Source organism: Diabrotica undecimpunctata, chromosome 7, assembly GCF_040954645.1.
Source record: "Diabrotica undecimpunctata isolate CICGRU chromosome 7, icDiaUnde3, whole genome shotgun sequence".
Taxonomy (NCBI): Eukaryota; Metazoa; Arthropoda; class Insecta; order Coleoptera; family Chrysomelidae; genus Diabrotica; species Diabrotica undecimpunctata.
The window spans coordinates 106,843,454-106,868,386 of NC_092809.1; the positions used below are offsets into that span (position 1 = coordinate 106,843,454).

General features: G+C 32.5%; 1 protein-coding gene across 3 annotated transcripts in view; it reads right to left on the reverse strand.

Annotated features, from left to right (window-relative positions):
• The window catches only part of ara (araucan), a 335,452-nt gene that overhangs the window by 132,268 nt on the left and 178,251 nt on the right, over positions 1 to 24,933 (reverse strand). The window contains exon 1 of one of the 3 annotated variants that reach the window (XM_072537948.1): positions 18,967 to 19,274. The exons of the other annotated variants lie outside the window; for them this stretch is intronic. Coding sequence (XP_072394049.1) covers positions 18,967 to 19,014 — 48 coding nt within the window. The 5' untranslated portion in view covers positions 19,015 to 19,274. Of the gene's footprint in view, positions 1 to 18,966; positions 19,275 to 24,933 lie in introns of those variants that run through there. 3 annotated transcript variants of the gene reach the window in all.

A 24,933-nucleotide genomic window follows, 5' to 3' on the forward strand; every position in this document is an offset into this window, starting at 1 on the left:
CTTTCTGATCTTTGAAAGCCGACGTATAATGATAGAATAGGGGTTAATTAAGAATTAAAGTGTTTAGATTCGGTTTTCCATTTGATTAATTGCTTTTTGACATTTAAAATATTCTGCAGGAAGTTTTTTTTAAATACTATTGCAAAGATTTATGTTACCAAACAATATCAACACTAACACCAAGATATAATAATAATGATTATTAGCATCGGCTATAAAAGTGTGACAAATAGACGAATGGAGAAGCAGTGTATTAGTATGTGTTTATAAAACAAAACAATGTTAAAAAATGCATAAACTATAGGGTCATTTTTTTTTGTTGCTATTTTTGGCCTATTGTTTCCGGTCTGATTTAGCAGTATTTGCGATTGTTTTCATTCTGTTGATGTGTTGGTTCCATTCTCGCTTTTTTTGGCGTCCCAATCTGACGATATCATGTACTTAAGACATGTCTCTGATTTGTGTATTAGGGATTCTGTTTCTTACAGAAAACTTATGTTATGCTTGTTTTTCCTTCTATCACACCTGCGCTGCTTTATTAGCTTGTATGTGGGTTCCTTCGGAGATGTTTCCATAATACGATATTTGCGTTCATAGAATCATCTGTCATCTGTGTAGCATAGAATCTTTATTGCTCTGTTGCCCATTTTGTACCCTGTTCCTGACTTTTTACTTTTTCTATTAGTTTGTTACTTCAAATATGTTTTGGAATAGTTTCGTAATATTTTCTGTTAATGCTCTTCCTCCATATTTTAGTAGTTCAATTTATAATCGTATCCGGACCTGGGGCTTTTCGGTTTTTTAATCTTCCTTAATTTTTATTACCTCTTTTTCAGTTATTGTTACCAGCTCGTCTACTGCCTCTCCGTTTTCTTCATCGATCTCTCTTTTTTCGACATTGTAAAGCTGTTCTATATACTTTTTCCATAGTTCTCCTTGTATACTGTTTATGTTGTTATACTCGTTAATAGCTTTTTTCCTTCCTTTCACCATCTTCCATACTTTTCGTTGTGCAACCTATAAATCACGTCCTAGTTCATTTCTAAATGTAGACCAGTATTCCCTCTTTAATTTTCTTATTTGCGAGTTGACATCATTCCGTTTGGTTAAATAGTGCTGGTAATTTGTGGGTGTCTTATTACTTTGATAGTGGATATACGCTTTTTGTTTTTCATAGGCTAAAATTTGAATTTCGTTGGTGAACCATGGTTTGATCTTCCTTTCACCATTTACACTAACCTTCCGTCCTTCCGTGTTCGCGTGCTTTCTTTAGCATCGTTTATTACGTTCTTTTTTATTGTTTCCCATCTTTGATCGAGTTAAGGTTCTCGATATTTATTTTTTACATATATTTTGGGGGTTATTTTTTCTTTAGTGGTATTTTGAGTAAGATTTTCCCTAAAACCATAATGTGGTCTGATCTTACGTTACGTGATGTGAGGGGCATTTTGGACGATATTAAAATTACGGCAGACTCAGGGAACATGGAGGCTATGTGGAATAAATATCTAGACCAAATACTTCGAACACATTTTACATCGTATTAGTGCGTATTTAGATGTTGTCATACATTTGGTTTTTTCTGCTGATATTATCATATTGTATTTCTTGGCTGTTGTATTGAACATGTGTGGTAATCTTTGGAGCTCGTCTTCTATTTCGGCGATTAATGCGGCGACGTCTGCATAACCATAATATTTGGATTTCTTTGTTCCCCATTCTGTAACCATGACCTTTGCGTACTGCTTGTCCTATTTCGTCCATTATTATATCAAAGAGAAGTGGGCTTAACGAGTCACCCTGTCTGACTCCGCTTTGTACTGGCATACCCAGTGTTAGTTTTCCATTTATCTTTGCCTGTATTCGATTATGGAAGTAGAGGTTTTCGAATATCAAAAATATTTAAAATTCGTTATTTTACAAGTATGAAATTTTTTCATTTTGTTAGGCTCTGTTATCATTTCTGTTCCATACCATGCAAGTTAAACGTTTACTTTGTATTTCAATTATTCCTTTGACGCTTAAAAAATGAAAGTATTTGCTGGTTTAGCTGTTAATTTGGCTGTTGATTGATCTGTTGTTTCTTTATGTTGCTGTGTAAACACATTTCGACATAACGTCAGGACATTGATTAATTCTGCTATTAAATAGACTAACTCGGTTATTCTAACACTTAACAGAATTCAAGTTTTCTCAGAAATACACTGCGAATGTTGATAATGGCCGTTTGTTCTGTTTACTGCCGAATACGTATCAATTGCGGAGAGGATTGTATTTTCAACAATATGATTCATAAAAACTTATCTTACAAACTAGATCTAATGTTATATTTTTATTATTATAAGCATAAATATAAGAATCTATTAGACCAGCAAGAAAACATATTTTCTTACGCGCTGCCAATGATAGAATTCAAAATTTCCGAGAATACATAATTGACACGTGATTTCGCCTATTTTCGATCAGTTACCACGCGTGATTTTTAATGACTAATTTCATATTTTGTTTGCTAGGGTTTAACCATATGAAAACTGCATCCACAGAAAAAACAAAAATAAAAAAATATTTATGTTCAAAGAAAGAGATAAAGAAATAAAGAAAACATATTGAAAAAAACTATGAAAATATATGTAACTTATAAATAATTTATAAATAAAATGCAGTTTTTATGTTTAAACAATCTTTATTTAACACTTCTTTAGTACCTGTACAACAAACTAGAAGTACTCATTATCTATACGGGTGTAAATTTTAAATCGTCAGGAAATTGCTATACTAATGTTCACATTACCCACATTTGCATATTGCTGCGAGATTAAAAAATAATTAAAGTCATAATTATACTACCATCATGTCGATATAAATGTACATACTATGTCAATGTCGTTAGTGGAAGTAATATACAAGAGTAATTGAGTTATGGGAATGTCTACAAATTTGTTAACCACTTCGCATATTATACTCACATTAAACATGAAATAATTCGTTGGCCCTTGAATATCATAACAAATTTAATTTAATATATATATTGCAAATACATTCTTTAAGAAAAAATCGAACAGAAAATGGACTTGGATAGCGCCAAATGGAATCACTAAGAAAAAATTGACTTCATTCTAACCAACAATATTGCTACAACAATAAAAGATGTCAGTGTAATAAATAAATTTTAAACAGGCAGCGACCATAGACTAATCAGAGCAAAAATTGTTCTAGATCTGAAACTGAAACTTCAAGTGGACTTCCAAGAGGTAATCCCGAAAATTGGGAAAAATATTAAAAAACAATGTAGTTTTTGCGTTAAAGACAGTAAAGACTCGTTATGTTTGTCAAATGTGCAAAAAATTTATTTGTTTAAACACATGCCCTTAATGCCCATAAATCTTATATTTTAATGTGTTGCACAATTCATGATCATTTATTAATTATTTTGGAAGGTTTTATTATTTACTGGGCCCAAATTACATTTTATTGTTTAAATGATATTCATAAAGAAGTAAAGCTAGATAATACACCAGTACTGTTTTGATTTTCTAATTAATAAATTATTGAATTTTGGGTCTGTCAGACTTGGCGCCACTACTGGTATTCCAATATGGGGCGCCACTACTGGTATTCCGATATGGGGCGCCACCAGTGCAGGGTTAAATAAAATGTATAACAACACGAACCGCTCAACGAACCGAACAAAAACCGCTCGATATCTGCCTTTTATTTGATTAACATACATTTATTCGAGCTTTCAACCTTATATCACTTTGATAATCTAATTAGTTGTGTAAGAAGACGTATGATAAAATTGCTCTTTACCGAAAAGAACCGCTGAGACAGTACACTGAGACTGAAATAGAGTAGAGTGAGAAGTGAGAATCTTCTCTTCTGAGTTAAATATAATTATTATCCATTTCTATAGGCATTACTACAAAAGTGTATGAATTTAATAATTATTACAACGAACGAAGTTCGTATAGAGTCCAAAATTTGTTTATTATTTTCATTGGAGTTTAAACAATGACGTAAGCAAAAATATTTATATTAAACTTTTCTAATAAAACCTTAAGTGATTCGGCTCTCTAAAAGAAAATTTGTTATTGTTTGTTAGTTAAAATAAATAACGATAATTGAAAGAGATCATCTATTAAATTAGGTAAACTTATATTGTTTATATTGGAATCGCTTCGTTTAATAAAGTCATTGGCGTAGCGTAATATGAGTCGTTTCATTACTTTGCAATCTAAAAAAAATCAAAATATGAAAGAACTACATAACATTAGTAAAAAAAATTAAAAAATTAAAGAACGCAACGGAAAATTTCAGAAAAAGGTAGTTTTCTTCTTCTGAGTGTCTAAGGCTTACAGTTTGTAGACGTTTACTAACGTGTTCGTTAACTATGCGAAATGTGCTTCCTCTGCCGTCCTGGATATAGTCTCCACATTTCTCACTCCACACCAAGATCCTTCTGCCTCGAAGTTACAAATGTTTTTTGCGTCGAGAGCCTCTTTTGCCTCATATTTTCCCATAAGTATTAATCTTAATTTATATTTTTTCTGTGGCATACAATTGTGACATCTTAGGTAACACTGTGGAGTGTGTCTCTAACCAAATTGGGTATGTTCGCTTAATTCTTTAAATTTGTGGTGGCAGTAACTCAGTGGACACTGGTACTGGCTTACCAGGCCAGACGTATGGGGTTCGATTCCCTGTATAGACACTAAATTTTTCAATTTCTAATTTAAATGAACAACTACCGTACTACGGAGGGCCCGTAGGTCCCGGTTACGTAAGTAATAAATAACACTAAAACCTGAGTCAAAAGGTTACACAAAAAGAAGATGGACAGCCAAAAAGCTTTTGAATTATCAAAAATGTTAAACAGTTTCTGGTCTTCGTAGCTTTGTGCCCTGCTCTCTTTGGGTATTATCATGAGGGTTAGATAAAAAAGTAATAAAAAAGATTTAAGAAATATTGAATTAAATGAGACACTAATTGAAGTGGACGATATACGGAATATTAAAAAATAGAAAATCAAGTAAGTAATAGAAAAAAGAAAGAATGAGTTGTACGAGAACGATGTAAACCTGAATTTTTTTATACCTATATATTTTTGTCTTTATTGGAAATATAAGCCTCACAGCTGTTTAAATAATTCTACCCTCACTTTATATCTTTTTATTTAAAAAATGTAAAAAATGAAACGCTCTTTTTCTTTTTTTTAAGTTTTTTGGTATCTGGTATAATGAGAATCACACCGTCGGGTAAAATTAAGTCAAGTACTCTCAACACTATCAACAAATTAGTTATCAATATGAAAATAAGACTATCTAAATCCCTCCATTAGGAAACATTCCAACAACCATCGAGATATTTGTTTTGAAAACATTTCGAGAGAATCATGTGAAGAGGATATACATCAATTTTCCATTTTGAGCAGGATACTCCATCACTTTCTGTCACATTACACATAATGAATGATAAAACGCATACTCTAGTTCAAACATCTGTTTATTAAATTTCTAGCGAATAAAATTCCGTATCAATATTGAAACGGTGCTTCGATTATAATAAATATGAGTTTGATTATACAGAACTTTTTCGATTTTATTTATTCGTAAAGGAAAAGATTACAATATAATGAAAAACTTTCGATCGACAAAATTACTATTGGTTTTTTTTTATTATCAATAATCGAAAAAAAATTTATATATAATAATACATAATTTTAATCATAAGATCATATTTTTATCTGGTAAATTGATATGATTTTACTTATCTAATAATCCATAAAGAATATAAAGATCCATTTTTGGAACTAGTTATGAATTTTTGAGAGCATTTTACCTCCAAACTTCTCTATGCTGTGTTGATCTGATAATGCTCTGGGAAATTCTGGATTGAGTAGGAGCTTTTCCAGTACTCTGCGCAGGACATACTAGGTGGAGATGTGGAGAACTCAACTCTGACACGCCTCCCAATGGATCATAGGAACATATGATAATACCCACAACGGAACAAACATCCGCGGATTAATTCAGAACATGACATAGCAGCTATGGTATTCACTATAGATCTTTTGACAGCTGCACCACAATGAAGTGATCAAACGGAGAGATTTATGTTGCGGCTACTACGTTCCATAATCCTGAGGTACAACACCATCCTGCCTATGAGTTATAGTGGAAAAGTATTTCCTAAGCGATTTCAAAGAGAGCGGACAAACGCTGATAGATTACAGCCTTGCCACGTTATGGTCACACTGACGTTCCTGACAGTTTTTGTCCCAACTGGTTGGAATAAAACGGACAAGTAGACAAGATAAAAAAGAGATGACTTCACTTCTAAAAATATAAAGGGACGTCCCCGGTCGCGGAATCTCTCTCTCTCTCTCTCTCTCTCTCTGCTCTCAAGATAACTCCAAATATTTCAATGACCCTGATCAGGTCGTACAGGCGAACATTCAGCACAGTAAAGCCAATTTGACATCTTTGCTGCTAATTAAGATCCGATCATTTTTATACAAGAAGCCTGCTTATTACAGGGAGAAATTGAAGGTCTATGGTCTGTTGTACCAAAAACTAATTTGGTCAAATGTTTCATCTAGTATCACAGAAATATTAGTATTTCTCCTTTGCAAGATAAATGATATTCAATGCACAATTATCTTGTACTAATTGTAACAACCATGTCTCAAAATTGTAACCAGACAAAAATTTATATACCAACGAATACAATGAAGCTTCCAAATGATCTGCCATAAGTGCACAGTTGTCCAAAGTATAGTTCAAGAAGATACTGAAGAGCCACTACTTTTTTTTTTTATTTGCTGAATAATATATCCTATGACTTCTCTTTTTGCTTGGTCGGTTGATAAATGTGGAATTTTCTTGGAATATCATAAATATGGTTTTATCGCAATTATTTTTGCGTATTGTCTCATCAGTGGCATTATAAATCTTCGTGACTGTTTGCGACGTTTACTACTACCTTACATTATTGTAGGTTCTGTACTACTGTTTCTCACTAATCCTATTTCCACCAGATTCCCTTAGACTGTCATTACTTCTGCTCAATTTCGTCTATTGGACGTTATGCACCTCCCTAGATTGTTCTTTCCGAAGAGATCCTCTAGCTCTTTGACTTATCTGCACCCTCATTTGTTTGTCACGCTAACTCTGCAATGACCATATTTAACTCGAGTGATTTTGCGTTCTCATACCCGTAATTTTATATATTTCATATTTATTTGTCACTTATTTTTTTATTCGTCCAAAAGCTTCTTTAATTTGTTAAATAACTTTTAAACCAAGTATTATTAAAGTTAAACAGATTAGCTGCAAATTGTAGCTAAACTTACAAATTATGTACAGAATTGGTGGAATATAAACCACGCTATTTCACCACTAACCCCAAGGTGAAGATGGAATAGTGTCAGTAGTACTAAAAATTGGAGGAGATATATTACTTGACGCCATCTCCAAAACAGACGCAGATCGACTGCTCGTCTTCGAAAGGAAGATATTACGCAGAATAATGGGCGGAATCTATGAGAATGGTATTTGGGGAAGGCGAATTGTACGAGAGTATAAAGAAATAGTTAAAGGTACAGATGTAATATCTTTCATAAAAATAGGTAGGCTTAGATGGGCTGGACATGTGTCGAAATCAAATGAAAATTACCCACCCAGAAAAAAATCTATTAGCGACACCAGTAGGAAATAGAAGTAGAGGTAGACCAGGACTGAGATAGAGAAATGGTGTGGACGAGGACGCGAGGAAGATAGACCCAGCAAACTGGAAACGGTTGGCGATGAACAGAAACGACTGACGAAATACATGAAATTTAGAGAATTACAGACCGATTAACCTCCTACACGAATAATAGTTAATTGAATGGTAAGAAAATTAGAGACTTACTGACCAAGAGAACAGGCAGGATTCCGAAGAAGTTGCTGAACTAATGACCATCTATAAAGCATAAAAACTCTAATAGAGAAAGTAGTGGAATACAATTATAGCGCTAATATTTACTGATGTTCTCAAAGCCTTTGAGACAGTTGATGCCAAGCAAAATACTACAGGCGCTTAAAGAATGCAGGCTAGACTATAGGTATATAAAATTATTATAAAATATATATCTACAGGCAACATCTGCTGTTAAATTAGATACTACTAGTAATCACATCAAAATAGAGCCGGGGTTAGACAAGGAGATCCAATGTCACGTAAACTTTTTAATACGGTGCTGGAACATACTTTTAAGAATTTAGATTGGCTGACAAATTGAATAACAATAGATAAAAAATATCGATAAACAACTTACGTTTCGCCGATGATATAGTCATAGTAGCTGTGAGGATCTAGGAATGGCAAGAGAGTGGAACTCGTGGCTATAGAAAATATAGGTTTAAATATAAATACAAAGTTTTTGTTTCGAAACCAAAAATAATGAAAAATTTGGTACCCAACCAGAACATCAGTATTGGTGGGCACGAAATAGAACTCGTAGACAAATACAAATATCTAGGACATGCAGTTATGATTGACAGGGATAATCAGACCCATGGACTGAAGAGAAAAATCGGTCTTTGATGGGCAGCATATGGAAAACGTAGAGAAAGAAACATTTAAAAGTGAGCTGCCGACATGCCTAAAAAGAAAATCATTTGATCAATGCGTCTTCCTAGTGTTGACATACGCAACAGAAACACTTACCTTAACAAAAGCCTCGGATACAAAACAGAATTACAGAGAGAACAATTGAGCGATTTGTGTGAGGAATAACTCTGCGAGACAAAATAAAAATGGATGAGATTAGGAAAGAACCAAGGTGACTAGAATGACAGATGGGCGATGGACTTAGAATGAAGACCAGTGAAAAACAAGCGAAACCGCGATCACCACCTACACAATGGGCTGACAATTTAAGAAGTCCAAATAAAAACTGGATGAGAGCGCTGCAACAAAGATGGGGTGGGAAACACGACGAAGAGGCCTATCTTTAGCAATGGACTTTTGAGGCTGGATGATGATGGAACCACGCTATAAAATATTTTTTCAAGATTGTTCGTGTAAACATAAGCCACTTCCATTTTTATTGATTTATAATTATTGTTCAACTTATGGGTTTAAAATTATGTTATTATTATAATCAGCAAGCTTATTTCTTCGCAAGATTTCACACTTACTTATTGGGCTTATTTCTTTGAATGGGTCCATTCTGGCTACGATATTTCTTAATTTTCTCTTTTGATTTTACCTATTTAGCAGCAACTTTCACCTTTTAATTTTATTTTGATACTTTTGGAGCTCTGTCTAGCAGAATTACTCTTCTGATCATTCATTTTAATTTCCATTTCAGCAATTGTCATTATTGTGTTATTTTAGATTGTTTTGAGTTTGAGATACGTCGCTCTTGCGCAGGCCTCGTGTATTGCGATATTACTCTTTATTTGATGTTTGAGTCTTTTAAAATTTGTAATCACATCTTTACATACAGTAGCGCACCTAGAATTTGCCTCTGGGGGAGGGGGGGTTTGGTTGGTCACCGAATTTTTTTTATGATGCTACCTCCATTTTGAGTCCTTAAAATGTGTGAGTAACAGTGTCGGAATAGGGTCCTGGGGGGTGGTTTAACCCCCAAAACGCCCCCGGGTGCGCCACTGTTTATATATCATCATTGTTTTTAACCCAACATTCCGATAATATACACCAAGACATTCCAATAATTTTCTAGATGAGAAATCTTAAAGACAATTTGTTGTTCATAAATGTCACTCTAAACAGTTAAGCCAACATTTCTTCTTTGTGGGCGAAGCACTGAAACGAAAATAAACACCTTATAATTTTCGGCGCGGTTGAAATGAAAGCAGCCATTTGAAATAATTTACTACGTCAAATTGGAGCATAACATTCTGAAAAGCAGCTAGTAAATCACCGAAATACTATGTCGTATTTTCGGTTAGGTACTTTACAAGTCATGGAAAACTTCAGTTAGTTTTCTACAAAATACGAGGGGAAGTCTTTATGTAGATTTTGTTTAAATCTAGTTTTTTCTTCGTATATAAAAGTAGCCGCATTGGTACCTACCTACTATTTTACTTTTTTTCTTTTTAAGGAATGATAAGACATCTATAATGACAACGAAATACAACAACAGACAACGAAATCGACTATTATACAATAGGTACAAAGATGATTAAAAAAGATATAATTAAAATCAATACTGGACAGAAGATGTAATGAAATGTGTACAAAAGACAATAGGACATACAAAAGTACGACAAATGTGGAAACGCTAAAAGCATTCAGGATAAGAATAGTAAAAGCAATTAGCATTAACTGTTAACAGAAATACGAACTGAATTCACAGATATAAATTATCTGCATTAACATTGTGAAATGGCAGTGATAAATCTAAAAACACAAGACGTTATGAAATAATTAATAAAAACGAAATACAAAAAGATAGGTTACTAATCCAAGAGAGATAACAATTGAACTGTCTTTCTTTGTAGAAAGACTTCGTTCTGTCTTTCTTTATAGTGATAAAGATACTGATCTTTTCAAAGAACTGTCTGAGAGAAGAGGAACGTCATAAAGATTGGAAATTATAATATATTTTGTCAAAATATTCCAGTCGTCAGAGATGAAAATGCCACTGAACCTCTAAAAATGCGAAAACACTGCCTTAAAATAAAAATGAGCCAACGTTAATAAAACGGCTTGTTGAGAAGATTTTTTGAGTCTGTAACTACGCACAACGGCATAGCTGCTCTTGTTTCATTTGGTGAATAATAGACCTTATGACTTTTTCTGTTTACTGGGGCTATGATAAATGTGGGATCTTATTGGAATATCATAAATATAGTTAAAAAAGCAATTATTTTTGCGCATTGTCCATTGTATCCATCGTATCACTGTCGTCAATGGCATTAAAACTCTTTACCATGTTAACTACTACCTCGCGTTATTGTCGGTCCTGTGCCACTGTCATACAAAAGGATTCCTAATGGAAGAGGGATAACAATTGAACTTTCTTTCTTTGTAGTGATGAAGATACTAATCGAAATGTTGGTCTGAGAGGAAAGTAACAATTATAAAGATTGGAAATAACAAAATATTTTGTCAAAATTCTCCAGTCGTCAGAGACGAAAATGCCACTGAACCTCCAAAAAGCATACAAACAAGCTAAATTTTGCTTAGAATGTCAATTTTGGAACCCCAAAAATATGCAAAAAACTTTACCACTCCTACCCCTGGCTTCTCACTAAAACCCTCCTCGTAGGGGGTGGAAACGGAAAAAATCAATTTACCAAGAATCTGTACGCCGTCGAAAAAAATGTTTCAAATAAAAATTGTAGGTAGCTGAAACGATTTTCTACAAAAATATAAATTAGCACTTTTTGTGTAGAATGAACGGTTTCCCCAGAAACAACGCTTGAAGCAACCGGCGATTTTGAATGTCAGTTACTTATGTCAAATCAATTTTAACTAAAATTTGGGACATTTTTCGCATTTGGTCCGTTTTTCATATTTGGTACGTACGTAAAGTACGTTTTTCAAGACTACAATTCTAACTACAAATTACAGTAAATACCATCTCGTGGAGGCATTTCCTGTCACGTGTGATCGTTTGTAATGTAAAAGTTTAAATTTGGTGGATTTAGGCATATTTCGAATGCCTTATATTTGTTGCCAAAACTCAACAACAAAATTTCATGTAATAGATTTTGAAGATTAATCTCTAACAATAGAACTTCCACTACGATTGTCAATGAAAGTGATAAATTTTATTGACCTCATGAGAATCTTGTTTATTTATTGAACAGATTTATAGAAAGTGACAATTACGGCAAAATGCTAAAAATTGCACTCTTAGCCTTTGGTTTTTAGTCTATAGGACACTCCGATCAAAAGATATCGAATTTTTACCGACGAGTTGATACAAATTTTATTTGAAATTGATTTATTTCGCGCGCTAAATCGTCCGGTAGCTTCAAGCGTTGTTTCTAAGAGAACGGTTTTTTCTACACAAAGTGCTAATAATCATTTTTGTTCAAAATGATTTTAGATGATGCTACATGATGCTGAACGATGCTAAATTTTTTATTAGAAAGATTTTTTCCACGTCATACAGATTCTTGGTAAATCGATTTTTTCCGTTTCCCGAAATCTTCGCTTATTGGTTGGGTGAAATAATTCTTCCAACATAAAACAACACCACCGCCTGATATTACGCAACCATTAGAGCTTATTTCGCACAATCTTTTTCCTTCCATTTTTTCTTGTACAAGTCGAAGTAGATGGTATATACTTTGTCTAGGTATACAACTGAAGTATTTTGTTTCTCCTTTTCTCTACAATGTTTAAGAGCAGTTAGTCTATATTTATCATTCAAAGAACATCTTCATTGAAGATGTTCGAGATCGCAAAATATCTTTAGGATCCAGGAATAGCATCACAATTTGTTCAGCATTGAAATTTTTAATGTCCATGCCTCGTAGCCCTATAAAAGGATTGACTACACATAGCATATCAGGACCTCCTCACCAGATTTCCATGATATAAAGGCCTATCTCTTCATCAGACTCACCATTCACATGCAACCAGTTGCCAATATATAAAAAAGGGTTTTCGCGTTCTATCCTCAATTTATATAACCTAGGCTGTCACTTATCTACATTCACCTTCTCAACTGTCATCCACTTTTATTTTTGAAATGTTAATTTTGAGGTCCCTTGGGCAACTTGCTTCATTGACCAGGTTTACTAATGTTTGGAAGTCTTCTAAGTTCTGTGTGAAAATGGCTGTATCGTCAGCGCATTTTATATTGTTAAATATTTCTCCGTCTATTCTTACTCCTTCCTGTCTATCATATAAATACTGAGACTGATATTCAAAGACCGACTGACAAACACAGCCTTGTAGTACTCCACATTTAATGGTTAGTTTTCGAGTATGACTGTTTTTAATTTGAAAAGATTGATTATTTTACGATATTTTAGCAGTCTTAATGCAATCTTAGTTGTCAATTGTAGGCATTTAAAAACTGTATCAGGTTAGAACCGGCTGATTGCCCTTTCGAAGCAGACGTATTCGTTCTTTTGGAATTCACAAAGTTTTTGTCGAAGAACGCGCATACAAAACAGCGCCTCTACTGCCTCTCTGGTTTTGTGTGGCAAAAAATTTGCAAAAATACCTTAAGTGTTCTGGTTCATCAATCTGATCGACAATATATCACTAAAGAAATTGTAGAACATTCTCAAATAAAACAAAATTATGGACAGTATATAAACACATTTTTATAATGCGTAAAATAAGCTTTACCAAGAAACTAAACGGACAGTTAAACTTGAAGTTCACACGACCGGAGAATTTACAATTAAGGGTCTTCGACAAGGTTGTGCTTAATGGACAACGCAGTTGTCAGTCCAATGCTTTGAAAGAATACAGAGAAACAAATAGCACTTTTGTTAAGTTTCTATAACGGATAGAGTGGAATCGTAGATTTCAAAATGCTCAGAGTAAAAAATTTAAGAATGTTGGGGACAAGATGCAACATTGTCTGACTTCTCGTTGTATGGAGATTTGTTGGTGTAGATATCTCCAATTTTCACGATAACAGTTTGCTTCCACTACAGATTCTTAATAACACAAAAATCTTCATATATTCTTATATTTTTTAGCATCTGCATTAATTTCACATACTGCAGTTAATCTAATGTCTTTGCGAAATCCACAAAGCACGCAAAGACATATTTTCTTTGATCACGGCATTTTTGTAAAAAGTCGTGCCTAGATATTACATCATCCATTTCGTCACACAGTTAAACTAGCGAATAGAATACTAAATTTTCTCTATGACTCACCAAAAAATATATTAAATATTAATTTGCGTCTCTTGCAATGAAACAGAACTTTTTCTGAAACTGCGTGATATTCTTCTTCTATAATTCTAGATTAAAGCCTTAAATTTTTTATTTATAAACGATGGCATATTTTATTCAATAATTAAATTTATATGTTTGTTTTTATATTTATGGTGATAAGTATAATTGCAATAATTCTTGGTAATTTATAAATGTTTATAAACAACACTAAAAGTTGAATCATTGACACGAGACAGTATCAAATGAATTGGGGATAATTACCTTCTGATATTGGTGGTTTCTCGTACAAAAACAATCTCTCTCAAAAATATTTACAATAACAATTTGTACACATCTATGTACTTGGAGAATATTTTTATTTTCGATATTGAAATTCAAATAAAAAATTATTTATAAGATTAGATTCTTTTACAATCAACCGACAGGCGCAAAGCACTCAAATTTTCAAGTTCATATAAAATTTAAATAGTTTACACCCATAAATCAAAGTATATAATTATCGACAGTGAAACTTGACACCCAAGAGACCAGTCAAACGATGAATATGGTATTTGCCAGTTGCAGTTTTCTTCTTTTCACGACCATTTTTTCATTTTTTAGTCTGGGTCGTCAAAAGCGGAACAATCATATTGTAAAGCGGCATATTAAATAAGAAAAATGTCCTTATCGAATCGATATTAGATATTAAAGCTTCAGATATTGAAAATATTACTACTCACTCATGATATATTATAGTATCTTCAGTAGTAGTGACACACGTTTTGGTTACAACACGCGGTAGGTCTAAAAACAGTTATTCAAATTCATTCACTCATAAGATCAAATATATAAAAAATTAATAAAACCAAGCATAGTGTGGTTGTTCATACCTTTGGCACAAATTTTTTAAGCACGATATTTTCTCTTGTCCCTTTTCACCTTTAATTATTACTTTCAATAGTTATTTTTTATGTAATTTCTGACACGGAAGAACGGAACACGGAAGAATTATTCTGTCGTTTAAATGATGTTCACTTCGTTTATTAATTTTTGGCTTTATACATTTCTAAAAAGTTTTCCGACAATCCGCGACATTTTAATATTATAATATAACTACACATTTTGAAGCATTTAAAGTTTGCATCATATTTAGAGCATCGATCAATTACTTAGATGATTGGGAACGATGGATTTATTTTTTTATTTATTTCATAATTAACATTGTGTTTATAATATATTAATATAACAGTGTTTATTAAATAATAAACTAAGAATCACAAAGAAGAACCAAGATGACTGACGTCATCGAAAGGATAGCCAGACTAACATGGAGATGGGCAGGACACATATCTAGAATGACAGATGAGCGATGCACACAGAGGTTATTGGACTGGAGAAAAATGAAAGCGTCGGTCGACCATCTTCACGATGATTTTAAGATGGCTAACAAAAACTGGAACAAAGAACAAAAAACACAAGGAAGGGGTCTATGTTTAGCAGTGGACTTTTGGGGCTGGGTGATGAGTATTGTATAATATATAGCGTAATTGATGTCTAAAATGTCCCTTTATTTCATTTATTTCTAATTTTTACGATCCATTCCATAAGGTTAATGAGAATGTTATTTATTTAAAGTAAATTACAATACTTTTATAAAGCATATTCAACAGAAAAAACTTCATAGATTGCAAAATTGTTATCAATACTAGGATATCAATAAATATTTGACATAAAAACATATTACTACTAAAGTATTATACGTTTATACAACGTTTTATACCGTTTTACGAGGAAGAAATACTTCTCTTATCGGTTCTCTTAAGCTCTGTCTATCCTGTCACTCTCATTTTGTCGAGTCCTTCTTTGCTTTACCCAGCATTCTTAGTCTGCTCTTTGGAGTCCATACTAATATGTATTTTAATCTCTACATCCTTTATTTTATCACGTCTTCCGGCTACTTCTTCCTTAGAAATTCCATCTCTGTTAAAAATTATTTTATATGGAATGTCATGAAAATTACGTTTTACATCTGGCACGTGTGCGAACTCATCACTTTATTATTCGTAAAGAGACCCGTAAACTGATCACCTCAGATAGGTAAACTCATCACCAGCATTTTTCAAGCGCTGGTTTCTAATGCGGTAGAATTCCTGTTACCTGTTACACTTCTTGTTTACGTGGTAATTAAATTCAAAAACTATTTTAAGCAAATTTTGCTTTAGAATATAACTGATATGTTTATTTATTTCGGGTATCTCACTATACATGTTAAACGAGCAAGGGCAAATGAAGAGACATTGTTCTGTTCAAATAATTTTAGACAGCTGTCAATAGAATTTAGTGGAAATTCCAAATACCAGCCATTGCATGCATTTGCATTTTATACATCGGGACATGGATTATTCTTTTAAATTATCAAAGCATTTTATGGTCTTTACCTGTCACGGGGTGCAGGTAGGTCAGTGATCAGTTTGCAAATGTTTCCAGGTCTATTAAAAAATCCGTTGTTTTATTGTGGTAATGAGTTTGTACTATCTACCAGTGCATTTATGCTAATTGATGATTTACGAGTACCATTACATCTGTACAGATAAAAGATTTACAGGTTTACATTTTAACAGTCATAAATAAATATTTTAAATTTTTTTTTCAAAACAAATGTAAAATATACTTCTCATTACAATAAATTGCGGTTTACTCTCGTACAAAATATTATTTAACATGCCACAAGAAAACAGTTTAAGAACCTTTCTATCTTTGGGGTCTTAATTTGTGATTGTTTAGCTTATTTTCATATGTATACTCCCAATTTATTTCCTGTAGGTATATCTAATGCTTTTTTTGTTCGATCAAACTGACTTTTCTTGTAAACCTGTGTTTATATTAATATGTATATTATTTTTATACTTTCTTCAGTCGTTTTTCTGTTTGAGATTATGAAAACTGATCATTTAAGTTTGTCCGTTCCTTTGATTTGTCTTCTGACGTCTATATAATTCAGCTGCCTTATATAGTTGCTTTCTGCTGTCAAGTACTTGGTTTTTTCTTGTTTTTATCTCTTTTCCATTTCTTATGTACCTATTGTTTTCATTTTAATCATAGAAGATCGTCTTCATCTTTTGCGATAATTACTTGATGAAACTTACGGTAATACCTTTAGGTGCAGGGTATAGGAATAGATTAGTATTTCTAATTCTTGGAATTAACCTATATCTTGAACACAACAAGGAATATTATCAACCGCTGTTCATTAAAACTTCTACAAATAATATACCATTCAATGGAGTATATATTTACCAGCAACAAATAATATACTTCCTTTAATAGAAACAGGTTGAACAGTATATACTTTATATACATTTACACCAACAATGGTAATTACTATTTCAATGGCATTAAGCCACAATTGAAAGTTAAAATAAGTTTATTGACGTTTCAATCTCAACTTCGGAAATAGTTTTCAAAATACAAACATTAATGTTAACATTATTAACATTAATTACCGCCAATAAACCTATTTTAACTTTCAATTGTGGCTTATTCCCATTAAAATAGTAATTACTTTAAAATGTCACAAGAAAATAGCTTCAGAACAATATCAACAATGGCTGAAGGACTTAAAGCTTCAGCTTAAATAGCTGTTTCTACAGCAATATGAATATTAATTTGACTGTTTTTCCTTTACTATTATGAATAACAATACCAGAAAAATAATTCAGTTCCGCAGACGTTGCTACGGCAGTTTGTAGAATCCATTGTACATATTTATATATAGTTCATCGTTCAAATCCACCAAAATGATAAAAATATACAGATATAGGTACAGTTTACTGAAAATAAAAATTGTTATAAAGCAAGGATAGATATGTTTAAGGCGCTGAAATTTGTATTTAGTTATGAAATACAATGTAAAATAATTCGACGATAGAGCTGTAACAAAAGAAATACTGGAAAAATGTATACTTAATGGATATGAAAAACGAACAAGTAGGTAATCTGTAGTAGTACGGACTCTTCTTAATTGACACGAAATAATATGTAAAGTACATTAACAATTACAAATATCGGTTAACGAAAAAAAGAATACCAAAACAATAGATTGTTATGACTGGTTGGTAAAACTAAAAAACAAGAGTATTAACAAATAGAAAAGAAACAAAACTATCAAAAGTAACATAAAAACAAGATTAATTCTAAAGAAAATTAAAAACAAAATCAAAAATACTTGTGGTGATGATACTGAGGTAAAAAACCGAAAACTTACGAATTAGGATATAATAATACTACCCATTGGTAGTGATCTAGCCAACATCACAACACCAATATGACACACTGAAAGTCTTTTGTTATAACTTAGTTATATCTCTGACGCAAACATATATAAACAAAAAATGGGATACACGGTATAATTTAGATCTGTTCAATTAAGTAGTAAAAATGTTAGTGAGTAGTTAAGGGATAAGGTGCTACCTTAATCTTCAAAAAATAATGACAGGACAGGTCTTTAATTTCACATGATAGACAATCTCAATCATTAAGTGTATTAGGAAAGTATTTTAACAATACCTTGTTGTATACATTATTAAAATTATTTCAAGTACTTTAACAAGTAATTCATCTTTTTTGTACCTTAACAAAAAGTCAAAGTATGGCATAGGTCCTACATATTTTGATACCTATCTGTTAAACCTGTTTTGCTTTTAAAATTTAAAATACCTGGTAGAATTATTTATACATATTTTAAACTATTTTAATTTCAATTATCAAAATACAATTTAAAAATAGAAATAATGAAAGCATGAAACCGAAGATTGTATTAATTAAAATTTGAATAAGTATAATTTTTCATGTAGTTAGTTAGTTAGTCATGTAGGTAATCGATAGATTTATTATAAGTTCATATTTATTAATTATTCCGTATCCCAGAAAATTATTAGTTTTCTTGTTATCTATAATCGTAACAGATAGCTACCTAATCAAAATATTAAGAAAAGGAGAAACATTTTCAATTTAGCACATGATATTCCTTGAATGAACAATTGAGTTTACTTGTTAACATGTAGAAACAATTTCTAATAAAGATAAAAAATATTCTAAATACCTGTGATGCCGTCGGATAAGAGTAGCCAAATTGAGCATAGGCTGCCATCTCACTAAATTGTCTTATTAGTCTAAAATACCGATAATAGTCCGTAATAGCTAACACAGTCACTCACAACACAAAATGTAATCCCTTCATAAGCACAATCACACTAATTTTGTCTTTGGTGTGTCCAAAATTACCCCTCGTTCGTCTCATCAATAAAGAATATACGGTTTGCGAGGTTGGATCCGAGGCGATCTGATAGCGACTGGGATCGTGAGCGACTGGAGAATCAAACGGAAATGGTCTGCCCCCTTCACCCGCACTTTGGGGTGTTGACAAACGTTACAACCAACAACTACATGGAAAAGCCGGAGCTTACGGCGCAGCGTCAGCCGACATTGGTGCCCCACTATTTTGCTGACTATATTAGGGAGTGTCTTCCCGCCTTCGTGCCAATGGAGGGGGCAAAACACGCGTGACTATCTTGTTTATGGGGCTCCATAGATCCGGACAAATCCCACTTCAGAGCAACAAAAACGCTAACTGAATTTATTGGATACAAGGTGTTTGTCGGAATGAATCGCTCTCATCATTTGTATTCTGATTCGGACGAATGATGCTCCGGTTTTTACATGGAAACCCACTTTACACCTTGTGCTCTTAGACTCTTATTGTCACACGTGTCTTTACAGATAGAAGCGAATATGCTCAGATATGTTTATTAAATGGACAAGGTATTAAACTCAATTTGTTGATAATAAACCTGATTTGTTTGGTTACCTGCGTCATATCAATAAGGCTTGTTTTTTAGGTGTTTAAGATTCGATGTCGGATCTAGTCGGATCTAGATCGGACCTAGTCTATCGATACCCTTATCGATAATTTGAGTTTTTCAAAGACATAAAAATCTTTGTAGGAAGTAGGCTATTGATTATAAAATAAAAAAATAAATAAAACTTTTATGTGTATGAAATAATCGCCTTTAACACTTATTATGAAGTGAAATGAAGACGATTATAAATATTATTACTATAATATAAATAATTGACTTCATTTCACTTCTAGCTAGTGACACGGTCACTTCTTGGTACCTAATGATCTTCACAGTCACTAGCAGGAAGATCATTAGGTATCAATGATCCGTCTCACAGGTAGTAGGTACTATTATTGGATATAAGTAAACTCATGAACAATTAGCATAAATGTCATAGATGGTACAAACTCATTACCATAATAAAACGAGGATTTTAAAATAGGCCTGAAGAGATTTATAAACTAATCACTGGACATCCTGACAGGTAAAAACTATAAAATGACCTTTGATCATGTACTTAAATTTTATTTAGGTGAAACATCAATCCCATTTAGTGTTAGATGTAAGACCAAACAAATACTTCTACCATCTCGGGATAGTATTATGAGGTTTTTTTTCTGCGTTTTCCTCATGATTTACTATGGAATCACTAACAGGAGAATTTGACTGTCACCATGGCATGCGGTTGTCTTTTTAAAGACAAATGACATGCAAAAAGACGAATCACATGCAATGATTTTTTCTGGCGCATATTGTTAACTTAAATTGATAAAGTTGATTTCAAGTAATCGAATGAACTATCTAATAAAATCGTCTCAGGAACGCAACTCAGCAATATTGGCATATCATTTTAAAGTCGTCTACTTTAAAATGTATAATATAATATGTCTGAATAGTCAATATAAATGAGTCAGATAAAATTAAATCATTAGAAGAATTTTTCACCAAGTAACAAAAAACAAAATTTGTTTAATTTATTATTGTTTGTATTTTGAGAACGATTTCCAAAGTGGAAATTGAAACGTCAATAATATTATTTTAACCTTCAATTGTGGCTTATTCGTTCGATCAGTTTAGTCCAAAGGATGCTGGTGATCGTTTGCTGTCCCTCGGGGGTATACGTAAACTCATTACCAATTGCCATAAAAATCCTTGTACATAGTACAAACTCATCACCGCCATAAAAGTAGGGATTTTAAAATAGACCAGAAGAGATTGGTAAACTCATCACTACCCTACCTGAACTCCGTGGTAGGTATAGACCATAAACCCCTTGCAAACCTCTAAGAGTTGGTAATTTGACAGAATAAATTTAAACTAGGTGTATTATAATATGCAATTCATTGGTTTTTATTTGGGAATTCCACAAAATATTATTGATAGCTACCTGAAACTATGCGAAAAGAAAACTTTCTCTTCATTTGCCCTTGTTCCTTTAACATGGATAGTGAACTGCTCATTGATTTTTAGCCAACGCGGACGAAAAATAATAGTTGTCAATAATTTCAAATTTTAGCTAAAGACTCTAAAATCAAATTGCCTTTTGTGGACTTGTTCGACAAAAAGGTGTAAAGCTAAATGTCATACAACTGGTGAATAGATTTTATAACGTTTTTTTAGGTGTTTAGCACTGGTGGCGGATCATTCTAATTAAACAGAAAAAAATCAGCTTAATTAAGTTCTTTAAGTCAACTGTACAAGATGTTTCTTGTAGACAAGGCATAATATTACTTTGCTGCTTTAATTACCCTTTCTGATATTACATTTTTAAATTTCTAATTAAATTGCAAAAGTCACATTGTCGCAGTTTTAGATTTTAGGTAGGTACATCACTAAACCATTGAATATCTCTAAAAGTATGCTAGATATTAACCTGACTTTTTACGTATGGATGTGAAGCAAAAGATTTTTGGTTTTTTTTATTATGACAGTTTTACATCAGACAACATTTAATTAATTAAGTTTGATTGTTGGTTAAATTTTCTAGATTTTAATTGCAATAAGAATAAGAAAATTAATATTTACAAAACTGTTAGATACAAACCAAATTATGTATATAAAATATGTGTGTTACTTATGCATTATCGATTTTGAGAAAAGTACGTTAATAATAATAAGTGTATACATCTTGTATACCCGAAAATAATTTTTGGCGATAGACCACTAATTCTAGAGAACTTCGCTATTTTTCTTACTTGACACAATTTTCAGTGAAACACCCTCCATATTTAGAAGTTTAAATCTAAACACAAATATATGTCAATATTGTTCTTTAAAGTTTGTTAAGAAATACTCTATATTTCTCTAGCTAGATATTTTTGACCAAAATTCAAAGTGCCAGGATTGGAAAATCATTTAGTATAAATAACTATAATTGGTTTCAAATGAGTGTAGAGTAATAAATCATGAAGTGTCATAAAATTTGCCTGAATTTCGGTGTCGTCATGGGCGTAGGCAAATGGACGGATGTCAACTTCGTCGTCAAAAATTGATGTACCTCAAAATATCATATTTTGGATATTTTGTGATAACCAATTTTATTTAATTTTTCGATTAACTTATTCTTCAAACTCGTATTCCATTATATGGTCATTAAAGCTAATTACATTTTTATTTATAAAAACAAATTCACTTCCTTACTGAACGAATAAAAGCATTAGAAGAAACTGATAAGGGTATGACGCACCTCCTAATATTACTAAGAACTAAAATAAATCAACATGAAGACTAATAACGCGTAATGAGGTTTTACTTACACTTTCATTATAATCCCTCTTTTATTTTATTATTATCATTCGACATTCGACATTCGAGTTAGTAATTTTTACTACACCAATTAAACGTACAGTAATATTGTGATATAGAAATAGTGAAAAAGTTATAAAATGGCGACATTTACTCCAAAGAAAAGAGGTGTAAAAAATTCTCCGCTATCTGTTAGTGAAAAAGTTATAATTTTAAATGTATATGATTGCATAAAACACGATCACCCTAGTTTGTCTGTGCAAGAAAGTGTTGAGCGATGTGCCCGAATGACTGGAATTGGACAGTCCACGATTTTTAAATTATTGCGAGAAAGAAAGATTTCAGGCCAGTTAAGTCCATGCAAGAGAAAATCAGGAAGACCAATAAAAATCTTAGGTGAAGACACCAAACGTGACATTCGAAGAAAAGTTCATTCGTTTTATTTTAAAAAGGAAATACCCACCCTTGACAAAATACTAATGGAGATAAGCCAAGATAACGATATTCCTTTGATATTCAGAAAACTTTTATGGAAAACTTTAAAAAGTATGAATTTTTCCTGGGAAAAGCACAATCGAAAGGCACTATTACTGGAAAGTGATGAAATCATTTGCTGGAGACGAAAATATTTGAGAACTATAAAACAGTACCGCAGAGAGCACAAGAAAATTTTTTATCTTGATGAGACGTGGATAAACGAAGGTTATATAGTCCAAAAAATGTGGCAAGATAAAAATGTAACAAGTGCTCGCCAAGCTTTCATAGAAGGCCTTTCGACGGGTATTAAAGTGCCTTCGGGAAAAGGGAAGAGGCTTATAATTGCTCACATTGGAAGGGAAGAAGGATTTTTAAAAGAAGGTTTGTTAAGCTTTGAGTCGTGTCGGACGGGAGATTATCATGAGGACATGAATTCGGATGTCTTCGAAGACTACTTCGGGGAAATGTTAAAATTTCTTCCAGCTGATTCGGTCGTGGTTATGGATAATGCAAGCTACCATTCAAGGCGCATAGAGAAGGTACCAACTTCAGCTTGGAGAAAGCAAGAAATTATTAACTGGCTGTCAAATAAAGGTATTCAGTTTGAGACGAATTCAATAAAGAAGGAACTACTAGCCGTAGTAAAACAACATAAATCTCGCTTCATAAAATATGCCGTAGAAGATGTAGCAGAAAAGTATAAAGTAACTGTGCTACGCCTACCGCCATATCATTGCGAATTAAATCCCATAGAACTTATATGGGCACAAGTTAAAGGATATGTTGCAAGGCACAATACCACATTTAAAATGAAAGATGTCAAGGTATTGTTTGATCAAGCCATTATGGAAATCACATCAGAAAACTGGCAAAAAGCAATCCAGCATGTTTTAAAAGAGGAAGATAAAATGTGGGAACTGGACAACTTGGTCGATCAGGTGGTTGACCCTATAATTATAACACCAGGGGATGATGACAGTTCTTCGGATGAAGACTATAGTGATGTAGAATTGTAATAACGTATCCAGTAAAGTTTTTGTAGTTTTTGTAAATACATTGATTTAAACTCCCCACAAGTGTTTCAATATGTAAAGTTCATTCGTGTGTGTTTGTGAGTATTTCCCGATTTCGGTTCGTATATATTTTATTGTTACATTTTATATTTTTTTAATAACACTGTTCTGCTGTATTACATTTTTATTTCCTTTAATATGATTTTTAAGAATGCATATTCTTTTGTCAATTAACCCACTAGCGCGCCTCTGGCTCAGTGTTTATCTGTCGATAACAATGGACTAATCCCTTAAAACAGGGTGATACCTACCTGCTCTTTATGAAACGACAGAATTTTGCAATGCGGACGGAATTTATTGACGGATTATTGACGGATTACCCTGTAGCGCTTTTGAATACTTCATGAGATTTTATTACTCTACACTCATTAGAAATAGATTATAATTTCTGTGTATAATTGCAATATTACTTTTATAATAAGTTTTGCAATACCAGCTGAATATCCACATATTTTTTGACTTAACCACAAATCGATCACTTTTATAATTCAATAAAGTAATTTTTGACATGAAACGTAAAAATATGCAAAGAACTTATTAAAATTTTAAAACTAAAGAAGACTTTAATTTATGGAATAAATAAAAGTTGTCTAAAAATGACCAGTATGTGTTTATATTTCTATAATTGTTTTAGTTGGAATACAATCACTTAAGCGACCTTCGAAAACTAAGCCGTCAAGTCATCAGCAACTCCTGCAAGATGAAAACTCAAGAGGACTTATCGGAGAGGCCATCAAAAATCTGTTTGTCTTTTATGCCACCTGCTCCGATAATAATGGGGAAGAGCATCAAACAATCCGACAGATAAATCTAAATACGGACCGCAATAAATGTTTTGTGTTGCATAACGATTCGCAATAAAATATTATTATT